The 14743-nt window shown below is 38.2% G+C and overlaps 2 protein-coding genes and 1 pseudogene across 2 annotated transcripts; 1 reads left to right on the top strand and 2 right to left on the bottom strand.

Moving 5' to 3' along the window:
• Positions 1-286: 286 nt before the first annotated feature.
• LOC149547168 (G-type lectin S-receptor-like serine/threonine-protein kinase LECRK3) lies at positions 287-2836 on the bottom strand. Its single transcript, XM_089791534.1, has one exon. The coding sequence runs from the start codon at positions 2130-2132 to the stop codon at positions 498-500; it is 1635 nt and encodes a 544-aa protein (XP_089647660.1). The 5' UTR covers positions 2133-2836; the 3' UTR covers positions 287-497.
• A 2046-nt stretch (positions 2837-4882) lies between these two features.
• On the bottom strand, positions 4883-6966 carry LOC149547169 (G-type lectin S-receptor-like serine/threonine-protein kinase LECRK3). Its single transcript, XM_089791535.1, has one exon. The coding sequence runs from the start codon at positions 6812-6814 to the stop codon at positions 5180-5182; it is 1635 nt and encodes a 544-aa protein (XP_089647661.1). The 5' UTR covers positions 6815-6966; the 3' UTR covers positions 4883-5179.
• A 5287-nt stretch (positions 6967-12253) lies between these two features.
• On the top strand, positions 12254-14272 carry LOC149547170 (G-type lectin S-receptor-like serine/threonine-protein kinase LECRK3; annotated as a pseudogene).
• The last annotated feature ends 471 nt before the right edge of the window (positions 14273-14743 follow it).

The following is a 14743-nucleotide window of genomic DNA, read 5'->3' on the forward strand; positions in this document are numbered from 1 at the left end:
TAAATTCCATTATACTCTATAATTTAGTAACAATATTGTCATTAGAACTTCTTAAAAAGATAAAGATCAATAAAAGTACATTTTCTAGAGTAACTTAAAAAGTATAATTTCGAGAACAACTAAAAAGTGTACCTTGTAAGCATTACATAGATCCAATGAGTGCTAAGTGTTTGAAAGATAGGTTTGTGTAAACCACTACTCATGAAACATAGGTCAATGAATTTGACTAAAAGCCTAGAGAGTTGAATCATGAGAACAATATCACAAACAACTATTAAAAATAAAATTAAAAAAATTCAAAATATGAATATTGTACTATATGTTGAACAACACTATCATCTCCTTTGTAAGTGATCTCTCTTTTTCCCAATTACTAGGGTTAAAAAACTATTCCACCATAGTTGGTGTGCTTTATTTACAACAGTACAACGTACCAACTGATGTGGAACGTATGGTCACATAAGAGTCTAATAATACGCTACAGACAAAATACGAGCCTATATATTGTTTACACTCTGCAAAGAAGATGATCCTGGGTTAGGGGGCACTGTAATTTCAACCGTTCCTTCCAGCATCTGGAGCACTCTCTTAATCGACGGCCTGAGAGAGGGATCCTCTTGAATGCACCAAAGCCCCACCAAAACCATTCTTTCCAGCTGCCTTACCTCCATACCTTCGCAATCTTGTTCCTCAACTAACGTCGCAAGTCTCCCACGTTTGAAGCACTCGAACACCCAATCAGACAACATTATCTCATTCTCTGGAACATCCAACTGTAGCATTTTCCTGCAGCAGATAACTTCCAAGAGCACCACGCCGAAGCTATACACATCCACCTTCACAGAAACCGCCATAGTCTTCTGCCACTCAGGCGCCATGTAACCCATGGTGCCACGGGCCAAAGTAAACGTCCTCGTTTGTTCTACCCCAAGCAATTTCGATATCCCAAAGTCAGATATCTTGGCACAGTAATTCTCATCCAGCAGAATATTCTGAGGCTTTATGTCACAATGGATTATATGGGTTCTGCACTCTTCATGCAAATAAAGAATCCCTCTCGCAGTCCCTAAAAGAATCTGAACACGCACCTCCCAATCAAGACCATTCGTGCCTCGAAACAAACAGCCGTCCAGAGACCCATTGGGCATGTACTCGTACACAAGAATCCTATGTGAGCCCTCATCGCAGAAACCATAGAGTTGAACAAGGTTTTTGTGATGACTAGCTGCAATAATACCCATCTCTGTTCTGAACTCTCTTTCCCCTTCTTGAGGATTCTCTTTCTTGAACAAATCGTTAAGCTTCTTCACGGCAATTGCTCTACCATCAGATAAAGTCCCCTTGTAGACCGTCCCAAAGGCGCCCCTTCCTATTTCTACCTTGTATCCCTCAGTTGCGGCGTCTAACTCTTGATAACTAAATGCCCTGAGCCCCATCGGATTAAACCTATGTTGCTCATGAAAGACTTTCAACTTGGGTCTGAATGTAAACAACCAAAGCAATAGAAAAACCACCGCAAAGACAAAGGAACAACCCATCAGGCTTATTCCAACAACTACAAGCCCCGTCCCCTTTTTCTCCTTTATTACCTTTGATGGCGGCTGTGGCACATCCTCAGAAACCCCGCTGAAGACTTTCACATAAGCAATTCGGTCGCTGCTCGCCTTGCCGTTTCTGAGAGGCATGGCCTTCTTCCAACAATTTCCTGAGCCGTTAACAATGGCATAGATTGATACCGTGCAATAGCAATCTTCAATGCATGCCTGCTGACAGGTACTTTGATTTGTGGAAAACATGTGCAAGTAATCGTTATCAGGCCAATCTATGTGCACGATCGTCTCCATTCTTGCACCAGTTGTAGTGCACGTATCTTGGCTGGATGTGTTCTGAAGGCATCCCTTTGACGGGCTATCTTTCTCGACAAAGTCGAATCCCGGAGGACAACTGCAATTGTGGGAAGTGCCGGAGACTCGACAGATTCCGTTGAGCCCACATTTGCCGATCCCATCTGAAGTTCCTTCACAGGGATCATCCTGCTGCCGGGTCAATACACTCATGATCAACAGAAGATATGTAACGCATATGAGATGTAGGAGTGGTCTTCTGAGACCCATACGCACAGACACGGCCATAGCCAAATAATGAATCCAAAGCTTAATTGGCTGATTCAAGATGTTTATTTGAAGGGTTGTTGCAGAGCACAGGAAGAGTCAGTACAGGAAAATGGAAGTCTTGCCGTGAAAGGAAAAAACTTGTGTACGATCCAAGCCCGTCATGGTCCAAAATTATAGGGTTTAGCTGTTCAAATTTTACCCTGCTCGTTATCCCCGAGTCAATGGCTTTTTTCGCGGTCTGTTCCCGAGTCAATGATTTAGTTTACTACACCACGGTAAACTGAGGGGAAGGTTGTTTTAATGGGGATAAAACGTAAGAAGAGGCGGTGGTAGTCTGGTAGTGTACGTGTCACCATTCAATTAACATTTTCCGGTCCATGTCGTGGCATCGTACATTTCATATCGCCACGCACATCATTCAGAAATTTAGCCTTTCAAATTTACCAAAATAGTGCTTTGAATAGGATAGCGATGTTTTGAAACCTTTGCGATAAAGCATGTGACAAAGAGATAAGGTTGTAACAAGAAAAATGAGGTTCGCATTGTTTCGAAAATTGCGAATCTTTTTAAAGGAGATACATGTTGAAAGGAAAGGATTAAAGGAGTCGTAAGTGCTCAGATTTAAAGGTCTAAGTACGAATCTTTTGTTAGAAAATTTTGCAACGTAAGCTTTTTGTATGGGAAAAACTTTAATATTTGAAATTACAATCATTTACTTGGTTTTTTTAAGGAAATTTAAGACATCATCTCTCTTATTTTTTTGCTTGTGTCATGCAATGGATTTTTTTTTTTGAGGGGGTTCGTAAGAACATAATTGTTAATTTTATGAGCTAGTGTATTTTGTTATTTTTATGGAAAAGTTGATGTTGAAAATAGTGTTTTCTAGTCATATATTATATTAGGACATTGATATTCTAAAGTTTATCTGTGACATTATGCTACAATTTAGTTTCTTATACTTGCAGTTAAAGAATAGACAATATAATAGGCATATGGATGAGATCAAGCCCCTGTTCTTGCATCTTCACAATGCAAGTCTGAGATGCAATAGACAACTATAATATTTCTTCAAATTTCAAGGATAATTATGCTCTTCTCTTTATGTTTTATGAGCTCTAATTGTATTTATTCTATCATAGTGTGTTAAATATTTTGTAGATAGTAGCTGGTGGTTTCATTATGTTATTTGTTAGTTGTTTTAACAATGATGTACTTTCATCTTCAGTGACATTGTTGTATATTGTAGACAACTTCTATTGTTATTTATCTTTCCTTATTTTTATTTTTAGTTTTTAGTTTTAAGCTTTGCAAGATGCTTAATTTGTGTTGGAATGTAATCAAATATCATATTCCTAAGAAATTAGATATTGATTATAGTTAGTTTTTAGTTTGTGCATTCTCCATTGAAGATTTAGAACATGTTGTTTGCTTTATGACAATTAATAGAAAACTTGATCTTGATGGACTTTTAGTAGAATTTTAACAAATTATGCGACAACATATTAAGGACAACTTTTATATTATGTATTTGGATGCTTTAGAACTTGGTTTGCTAGGCCCAGATATCAATAGGTGTATTATCAAATTAATTCCTTGAAGGGAAAAAAAATACAAGAGAGAACACCAACGGTACATTTAAGAAGAAAGGTTTTTTAAAAAGTAAACACAAAAAGAGTAAAAGGGTATCCCATCCCAAAGAAAGGGATCACATGTTGACTTTCTATTACTTTATTTAACACTTCTTATTAAATTAATTCTAAAGCTATTTCTACAAGGATTAAACTTGTGACAAAAGGGATTGTTAGAGTAGACAAATTTTCTTGGAGAGAAATATGTTCTTGACAATATAGTCCTTGCATGAGAAATAATAGAATGGCTTCAACATCACTCCAAAATACTACCATAGTCAAGTTGGATTTTGATAAAAACTTATCATGGATGTGGTGGACTATTATCCTCAAAATGTTGCTACACTTTAGGCTTAGCCACAAGATATGTACATTAGTAAATAGAGGTTTAGTCATAAGCTATGCAATTTACTTAATTATATAGACGGAAGAGTAAAATACATAAGTAAATAAGAGAATTAATTCAACAAATTACCTAAGCGGTTTTGTTAGAAAATAAAAGAACAAGATGCTAATTTATTTATTTTTTAATTATTTGATTAGAGATATTAAACCTTTTATAATTTCTTATAATTGCTTGTGAATATAGTTGAAATGTGTCCTCTTCTATGTCATTTTTTTTTCTTGCCTTTATAAGTAGGGTGTTTGTACATTTATTTCATCTTGAATACAATCATCTAACTTGGTGAATTATATCATTTGTCTCCTTTTGTGAAAGTGTCTTCATTCACGGCCCTGACAACTTAGGAGCTTTGCTCCAATGTGGCATTAGAGTTTTATGATCTGCAATATGTTTTGGTCTAAAACCTTAGAGCTTGTTGAGATTTATTAAATTGACGTTTTTCATTTTTCAAAATAAACAAAATAAATTGCATCATTTTATCATTGTTTGACGTCAAAAAATTCAGCTCATTATTATTATTATCAAGAGAGATAAATTGAAGCCAATAATTCTTCTATTTAAAGATGTTATACAAATAAGAATTCAAAACTTTTGTTCTTCCATAATTACATTCAACATTTTTCCTCATTCAAATTGATTCAATTTATTTGACTTATTCTTCGAACTCATACAAATATATACTCCAAAATAATAATTTTAATAAACCTACTTTTAAATATTATTCAATAAACAATATATTAAAAAATAAAATACGCATCTTATAATTGATTTCTCAATTTATGCTCAACAGAGGATGTGATTTCCTATCCCTATTATCATTACAACTGCCCAGACAGTTTAAAATGCTAAATCCGACCTTACTAGCTAGTAACACATGTATGGCTAATCCATATGGGCTATAATTGCTCAAATTTATCGGTACCAAACCATCCTGTCACACCACTGACGCTTTCCGAGTCATAATGTACACATAAAAATGCATAACAGCTAATCTAGTCACATGGGAGTACGCTTCCGACAAGATAGAGGAAATATCAGACTACATTAATGTTTACACTGTCCGACAAAGAAGATCCTGGATTAGGGGGCACTGGAATCTCCACTGTTCCTTCAAGCATCTGAACAACTCTCTTAATCGATGGCCTGAGAGAAGGATCTTCTTGAACGCACCAAAGCCCCACCAACACCATTCTTTCCAGCTGTTTCGCCTCCACAGCTGTGCCCTCCTGCTGCTCAACTAATTTTGCGAGTCTACCACGTTTGAGGCAGATGTAAACCCAATCAGACAACATCATCTGATCTTGATCTGGAACATCCAACTGCAACATCTTCCTGCAGCAGATGACTTCCAAGAGCACAACGCCGAAGCTATAAACATCCACCTTCACAGAAACCGCCGTACTCTTCTGCCACTCAGGCGCCATATAACCCATGGTGCCACGGGCCAAAGTAAACGTCCTTGTTTGTTCTACCCCGAGCAATTTCGATATCCCAAAGTCAGATATCTTGGCACAGTAATTATCCCCAAGAAGAATATTCTGAGGCTTTATGTCACAATGAATTATATGGGCTCTGCACTCTTCATGCAAATAGAGTATCCCTCTCGCAGTCCCCAAAAGAATCTGAACACGCAGCTCCCAATCAAGACCATTTGTGACCTTAAACACACGGCTGTCAAGAGACCCGTAGGGCATGTACTCGTACACAAGAATCCTATGGGACCCCTCGTCGCAGAAACCATAGAGTTGAACAAGGTTTTTGTGATGGCTTGCTCCAATAATACCCACCTCCGTTCTGAACTCCTTTTCTCCATTTCGGGTACTATTCTCTCTTTTCAGCTGATCGTCAAGCCTCTTCACAGCAATTGCTCTTCCATCTGATAAAACGCCTTTGTAGACCGTCCCAAAGGCCCCCCTTCCTATTTCTATCTTGAACCCTCCAGTTGCGGCTTCTAGTTCTTGATAAGTAAACGCCTTGAGTCCCATCGGATTAACCTTATGGTCCTCTTTCGAGGATCTCATCTTGGGTCGGCATATCAACAACCAAACGAATAACACAATTGTTGCAACAACTAAGGAGCAACCCATAAGGCTTATCCCAACAACTGCAAGCCCTTTTCCCTTATTCTCCTTCACCGTTATTACCTTTGGAGGCGGCGGGGGCACAGCTTCAGAAACTCCGCTGTAGACTTTTACATAGGATGTTCGTGTAGCGCTTGCGCCGCCATTTCTGAGAGGCATCGCTTTCTTCCAGCAATGGCCACCGTCGGTAAGATCGGCGTAGATGGCCACTGTGCAGAAGCAATCATCAATGCATGCCTTCTGGCAGGCACTTTTGTTCGTTGATGTTATTTCCTGGTAATCGTTTCCAGACCAATCAATCTGCTCAATGGCCACCATTTCTGCGCCGGTCGTACCGCAGTTCTGTAACTGCGATGCGTTCTGAGTGCAGCCCTTAGATTGTGTTTCGGTGTCCACAAAGTGGAATCCCGGAGGACAGGAGCAACTGTGTGATTGGCCGGAAACTTGGCATATTCCATTGAGGCCACATACTCCGTTAACCTCATCAGCACTAGTGGATGCACAAGGATTGTCCTGAGCTAACAGGCATGTGATCATGAACAGATAGATGACACAGATGATGTGGAAGAGATTTCTTCTGAATCCCATTCTCAGAGAAGTCACACAATGAATGAATGGCGAGTTCAAGTCCCGATCGAATATTGGAACGAGGAGTCTACTTTAAAGGGGAAAAACCTGTTGCTGCACGGCACGGCCAGGTTGTGTGGAGAGAAAATTTAGGGCTTGGCGTGTAAGATTAAGTCGTGTATGATTAAGCCAAGTCATTTTCCAAAAGTCTGTAGTCAAAGTCTTCTGTTTGTCATATAATCTAATTTTCAAATCATGTGATAATTTTTCAAACTTGACCCTTGTCTTTAATAGCGAGGAAGGAACCAGGAAATGACGGTTGCTCAGTTGTCTATTCCTGAGCGACTGACTTTACTAGGGTCTGCTTGAATCTCAATCCGAACGCACAGGAAGATGGTTTGACACGGCATATACATATACTTTCCTCGAGACCATGGTGTTAACCATGTGATTTCTTTGTAGTCAATGCATATACTTTCTTTCTTCCACGTCTTTTTGTTAGTGTAGTTTTTTATTTTTCCTATTTTGCTAGGTTTTTCCTACACTTTTAATAATCTCGCTTATGTTAATAAAGCATGTCTTATTAGGTGAATGGTTATGAGGTGTCATCTTCCTACATGTGAGCATCCATTAGCTATCTTGGGAAGATACTTTGCTATCTTTAGTCTGATAGATGGTTGCTCCTCATTGGTTGGTGTTGCCACCTCCTCCCTCTTCCTAGCCTATATAAGCATGCTATCTGGCTTGTATTTGCATCTCTTGTTTTTGCATCCTCTTAATGCTATTTTGCTTCCAGCGTTTGCATTACTCTCTTGAAAATTAACTCTATGATGCTATTTTGATTTTGTATCATTTGCATTCATAGTTTAGATATTTACTTTTTGCACTAGTTTTCTGGGTTATTAATCTTTTCAGATTCTAACATGGTATCAGAGCTTTTCTATGTGCAAGAGTAGATTTTAGTTTCTTTATTTGAGAGATTTGGGGGGGGCAAATAAACTTTATTGTAGTTTTTTGAAAAACGAAGTATGCTCTTCTCTTGCATCTTTGGATGATCCTGAGAATCAGAAAAGTTTTGACAAAAACAGTTTTTTTTTGGGGTTTCAATCTCAAATCTGACAATCAACTTGCATATTTGGAGTTTTTAATCAGTTTTGCAGGTTCCAGCATGTCATTGATGGACTTAAGAAGCTAATCCAGCATTTGCATGTCAAATTTTGGTTGCTGGGGTCGTTTTCTAATTTTTGGAGCCGTTTTTTACTGTTAAAGGCGTCTGATTTACACTACAACAACATCTTCTGTTCATCAGCAAGAAAAACGTTTTTTGGGTTTTGTTCGCAGCCCCGAAAAACCATCTGGGTATCTTTTAGATTTTGCATGCAAGCTGTATATTTTTCAGGATCGAGCATGCAAAGCTACAGTCATACCCCTCTCCGTTGGCAGCCGCAGATTTGAATGCAGTTTTCAAATGTCTCGTTCTTGCTCATACGGACTTTGATTTTGATGATTCTTGTTATGAACTTGGCTATTTTTTTGTGCTCTATCCACTAGTGGAGTTATTTTTTGATTTTCATGCATGAATTCTTCAGAAATTGCAAATTCTCAGCCGTGACTGTGCACAGTTCTCATTTTGGAAACTTCGGAGGATCATAACTTTCTCATACGACCTCGTATCGAGGCAATTCTTTTTTTGAAAGTGCATGATTTTTCGAGTAGATCACAGTGGTGCTGTTTGTTTCCTTGATTATTGTGCCCAAGTTTCACTTTTAGCATATGCTCTTCATGAGGGTTTGTAATGCATTGAAATCAAGACCACTAAGTATCTCTTTCTAGTGGTAGTTGTAAATGCACTAAAATAAAGTGTCAAATCATATTTCTTTGGGGGGGGTTCTTTGATTGAGTAAAAAGGGGGGCGGGGGGGGGGGGGGGGGGGGGGGGGCGCATTGTCGTGGCTGGGTTCTCTTCTTTTTAGCATTTCTTTGCATTTCTTCATCATGGATCAAACAAATATGCCCATCCTAACTCCATACAATTACTTTGAGTGAAAATCACGCATGACAATTCACTTAAAGAAAGCTGGATTAAATAGGATAACTATGGGACTTGAAACTGAACCTGCTAAAGATGAAGATAAGCCTAAGTGGTTTAACAAATGTGATGAGGCATTTGGAACATTGTGTTTGTCTGTTTCTCCTGACTTGCTATTTCATATTGAGTCTTTGGATACACCAAATGAAGTATGGACAAAGCTAGAAACACTATTTGGCACACAAGATTCAATGAGGGGTCATATGTTGGAAAATGAATTAATAAGTTTGAGTCCAGGCAATTTCAACACAATCCGAGATTTCTTCACCAAATTGAAATCACTAAGGTTGCAGTTAAAATAATGTGGAATTGAAAAGAAAGATGAACAACTGATTCTTAGTATTCTCTCTAAGCTAAGTTCAGAATATTCTGTGTTTGTCTCTACCTTCTATGCTACTAAGGGTGCACTTGGTACTCAATTCACCATGCCATCTTTAGATGATTTTGCTATCAATCTCACTTGAGAACAGGACAAGCTAATCCAGATGGGCATTCTTAAGTCCTCTAAGTCACATGCCTTGGCTGCCAACCAAGGCATAAAAGAACAACAAGGACAAAGTAGTAACAACAATAGTAAGGACAAGAAACAAAAGAATAGCGAGGAGAAGAAGGATCAGATGCCAGTTTTTTCAAAAGCAACTATTGATACACCATCTTCCAAGGGCGATAAACCTAAGAAAGAAAAGGTCAAATGTGCTTATTGTAAAAGACCTGGTCATGATGAACATAAATGTTTGCAGAAACAACTTGATCACTTGACATACATTCTTGAGAAGAATAATATCAGTGTTCCTGAGTCTATCAAACAAAGTTCTAATGAAGGGTCTAACAAAGAAAAAGAAAACACCAAGGGGAAAGGAAAGGGCAAGGCCCTTTTTGTAGTTGCTTCCTCACCATCCACTTGGGTTCTTGATTCGGGTGCTTCACACCACATGGCTTCATCTAAGGAAGAAATTGCATCCTTGGAGCAATGTACTATGCCTTCTATGTTGATGGGTGACAACACTCCTATTGAGGTGTGTGGGAGAGGGTCTGTTGATGTGGGGGATGGCACATTCTATGATGTTCCTTATGTACCCTCATTGTCAACTAATCTCCTATCGGTACACCAAATCACTCACACAGGTTTAGGCAAGCGGGTTGAGTTCACTCCTGATTTAGTGGAGATACGTGAGTTGCACAATGATTCTACAATTGCAGTTGGGAGAGCAGATCATCAGTCAAGACTCTATATGTTTTCTCACCTTGTTCCTGATCCTCCTTTGACTGTTTTTCTCACTCACTCTAATGATGTGAGCAGATTATGGCATGAGCAGTTTGGCCATCTTAACTTCCACTACTTGCATCAGCTTAACCAGCAGAGCATGGTCACAGGGTTGCCTTTTACTTTGACATTGGAGTCACTTGGAATACATGATAGATCTTTTGATGGGTCAGATTCACTTGAGCAGTCTTCTACCTCCACTTTTGATGCAGAGAGTGATTCAGAGGACTCACCTCCTTCCTCTCCTAGTCATCATTCACAGGTTGATGATTCTCCTCTAGATTCTCCATCTTTTGGTCCACTTTGGGCTAGACAGACCTTACAGTTTGCAAGTGATTGGGTTGAGGATCCATCAGACACCAAGCAGACTCGTTCACAATTCCAGGATGCTCTACATATTTTCATTGCTACTGCCTCAAATCCACAGTCCTTTCATGAGGCTTCTGGTATTTTTGAGTGGGATACAACTATGTAGGAAGAGTATAGTTCCTTGATGAGGAACCACACTTGGGATCTTGTCCATTTTTCTAAGGGAAGAAAAATTGTTCGATGTAAGTGGATCTACCGGACAAAATTTGCAAGCTTTGCTGGAGGTGCAGGATGCTACATCTTTTGGGGGGGCCTCTTCCTCTCACTTGGAGTCCTAATTTTCTTTGGGGAGTCTCTTTTCTCTCTCTTTTGGGGGAATTTTATGTACATGGGTACCTCATCAGGCTTGACTTGTCGGAACCCATTTTTACATCCACCTAAGCTTCGCTTATGGGGGGGTGTTAGTGTAGTTTTTTATTTTTTCTATTTTGCTAGGTTTTTCCTACACTTTTAATAATCTCGTTTAAGTTAATAAAGCATGTCTTATTAGGTGAATGGTTATGAGGTGTCATCTTCCTACATGTGAGCATCCATTAGCTATCTTGGGAAGATACTTTGCTATCTTTAGTCTGATAGATGGTTGCTCCTCATTGGTTGGTGTTGCTACCTCCTCCCTCTTCCTAGCCTATATAAGCATGCTACCTGGTTTGTATTTGCATCTCTTGTTTTTGCATCCTCTTAATGCTATTTTGCTTCCAGCATTTGCATTACTCTCTTGGAAATTAACTCTATGATGCTATTTTGATTTTGTATCATTTGCATTCATAGTTTAGATATTTACTCTTTGCACTAGTTTTCTGGGTTATTAATCTTTTCATATTCTAACACTTTTTTCACTCGCTATTATTAGCCCCTGCCTTGTCGAGCAGGAAACTAACGAACGGTCTACGACACTTCGAAATATCAATAAATGGTAAAAAATTATTGTAAATCATATAGTCTTTTATTCAATAATAAAAACATATGTTATTTATTTATGTCCTTAATAAATAAGAATGTTTTTAAATTTAAAAAAATTGTAATTTAAATTTAGAACTTGTTATTAATAATTATTATATTAGTATATAATATATTATACTTTTGTATATATTACTAATTTAGGATATTTAAGTGTAATGTAATGTTTCTATTTTATTTGTTATATATTTATATTAATTTAAAATCTTTCTAAAATAAACTTATACTTAATTTCATTTTTTTGTATGTGTTATAAATTTATAATTGTTTTTTATTTTTTCACTTAGGAAAAAAGTTTCTTTATAACTTCTCTTTGTAAAATAAACTTTTGATTAATTTCATTTTTATGTGTTATAAATTTATAATTGTTCTTTTAGAAAAAAAACTTTTTACATATTATTAATTAAAATTTTTTGAATCTAATTTTTTTTAATATTAATTATTCAAAGATTAAAAATCACAGTCAACTTTTTTTATTCAATATAAAAATAAAAGTATTAAAATTATCAAACCATCATAGACAAATCATATGAGCGGTGGGGGTGACCTCAAATTCAGACCCGCAGTGGCCATGCAGCCATATATTTTCCCAGAAATACTAGTTAAAAAATTGCATTCGGATTCCGGAATTGTGCTGCCCTCTGACTTTTTTCCCCGAAAATCTTGCTAGAACGCGTTTTTTCGCCTTTAAAACAGACTTTCTGCTTGATTTGTCTAAGACGAAGTTGCAGCCTGTGCATTCGTTGCATGGCTATGTCTATGTCTATGTCTATGCCTAGTGTATGGGATTTAAGAGAAGGCTTCTCCATGTCATATATGTTGCGTATCTGCTCTTAGTTACAAGCCTATTTACTGGGCAGCAAGGTAGTCCTTGTGGGTCTGTTATGTGTGGTCTGAATGGAATCTGCCGAGGCTCAGGTAATTGCACTTGTCCTCCGGGATTCCACTTTGTGGTAAGTGACAACCCATCAAAAGGATGCCGCCAAAACACGTTCCCGCTTCAAAGCTGCAGAACTAGTGAGCAAAAATGCATACAATTGAAAAAGTAGATTTTGAGGGCAATGATTACGTGGGATTGAAATTCAGAAATGCAACTTCTTGCAAGCAGGCATGCCTTGAAGATTGCTTATGCGTAGTGGCCGTCTACGCCAATCACAGCAAAAGAGAAGATTGCTGGATGAAGTCACTGCCTATGAAGAATGGCGCTGAAAACAACTTCACAACAGCTTTTGTGAAAATCTACAGCGGAGGCTACGATGCTGCTGCGCCTCCACCCACGCCGTCAAAGCAAGCTGGGAAGGAGGAGATCAAGGGGAAGGGGTTTGCAGCTGTTGGAATAAGCCTCATGAGTTGATCCCTCGTCTTTGCAGCAGTTTTGTTAATAATTTGGTTGTATTCATGCAAACCGAAGGTGAAAGCCTTGCGAGAAGATAGTAAGGCTAGTAATCCAGTGGGGTTGAAAGCATTTAGTTATGGAGAGATTGAGGCTGCGTCTGGAGGATTCAAAGAAGAAATAGGGAGAGGGGCCTTTTGGAAGGTGTACAAGGGCGTCTTATCTGACGGACGGGAAATTGCTGTGAAGAAACTTGAAGATCTGCTAAAGCAACAGCACGATAGAGAAAAGAAGTTCAGAACAGAGATGGGTATCGTCGGGGCATGCCATCATAAGAATCTTGTTCAACTCTATGGTTTCTTTGCCCAAGGTTCCCACAGGCTTCTGATATACAAGTGCATGTCCAATGGATCTCTTGACAACGTTCTATTTAAGGGCACGAGAGATCTCGATTGGGAGCTGCGCGTTCAGATTGTTTCAGGAATTGCAAGGGGACTTCTCTATCTTCATGAAGAGTGTGAAACACCTATAATCCATTGTGATATAAAGCCCCAAAACATCCTGCTGGATGAAAATTACCGTGCTAAGATAGCCGACTTTGATATATCAAAATTGATTGGTGCAGAACAAACGAGAATATTTACTGTGGCCCGTGGCACCATCGGTTACATAGCTCCTGAATGGCATAAGAATGTGGCAGTTACTGTGAAAGTGGATGTGTACAGCTTCGGAGCGGTGCTCTTAGGGTCTGTTTGGAGTGGTGCTCTTAGGGTCTGTTTGGTTCGTGGAATTTAAAAAATTAGGATTTCTACAAATCTTGGTTTAGCCAAATCAAGGTTTTGCAAATCTTCATTCTGATTTTTGGGATTTTACTTGAACCGTTTGTTTCACTCGGAAGATGCGTGTGAAGACACATTTTTATGCATGAGCTTGGATTTGAAAGCAAATTCCAAAAAGTAGTCCAATCTATTGTTTTTACAATCCTTAAAAAACATAACCCGGTTTTGATTTTCAATTCCTACTTGCTAGTAGGAAGTTGGAAAACCCAATTTTGAGCCAAAATTAGAAGTCCGGTATGCTAATTCCATTTTGCCAATTTTGAAACAAACGCAAAATTTTTCAAATCCGGATTTTGGAAAAGCCAATTCTTGACACCTTCCAGGAACCAAACGGACCCTTAGAGATTATCTATTGCAGGAAAATGTTCGAGTTGCATGTGCCAAAAAATGAAATGGTTTTGTGTGACTGGGTCTAAGATTGCTTCAAGTATGGTCGACTTCCAAAGTTAGTGGAGGGACAAGATTGCAGAGGTATGGAGGTAAGACAGTCGGAAAGAATGGTTTTGGTGGGACTTTGGTGCATTCAAGAAGATTCTTCCTTATGACCAACAATGAAAAATGTAGTTCTGATGCTCGAAGGGACAGTTGAGATTCAATTGCCTCCTCTTCTAGAACTCTCTTCTCCATGAAAGTCATACAACCATCGGCTATGGGGCAACTTATATGCACCCATATATGGTGTTAATAGTTCGAAGTATATTATATTATATTTTCATTTCAGAAAGGTACATTCTCGTGACATTGTAGATGACACCACCCATACTTGCTGCCTCCAAGGAATCCGATAACATCTAATTAGAGCTATGTTTAATTTGTTTCTAAGAGTGTGTACGCCATACTATATTCGTATTGGCTAAAAGGTGTTAATTAACCTTTTCTAGGAAGGCTAACTTAGGACCACATTTTAACGACACTTTAACATATAATGTATAACAAGCAATTATATTTTGTTGTACAATGGGTACATCGAAAATGTATGGAAGGGGAGCTTAAATGTGAATCTCTAAATGAATGCAAACAAGGTACATTCCTGTTAATGCAAGGTAGAACTATTTAGTTTTTCATTGGAAAGAAGTAGTATTTTAAATTTTGTTTAGTAG

The sequence above is a fragment of the Cupressus sempervirens genome, chromosome 7 (genome assembly GCF_028749045.1).
Source record: "Cupressus sempervirens isolate cs-2001-9-10 chromosome 7, ASM2874904v1, whole genome shotgun sequence".
In the NCBI taxonomy this organism is placed as follows: domain Eukaryota; kingdom Viridiplantae; phylum Streptophyta; class Pinopsida; order Cupressales; family Cupressaceae; genus Cupressus; species Cupressus sempervirens.

Excerpts from the sequence above, each read along its gene's own strand:
- LOC149547168 (XM_089791534.1), bottom strand. The coding sequence starts at position 2,132 with ATGGCCGTGTCTGTGCGTATGGGTCTCAGAAGACCACTCCTACATCTC.
- LOC149547169 (XM_089791535.1), bottom strand. The coding sequence starts at position 6,814 with ATGGGATTCAGAAGAAATCTCTTCCACATCATCTGTGTCATCTATCTG.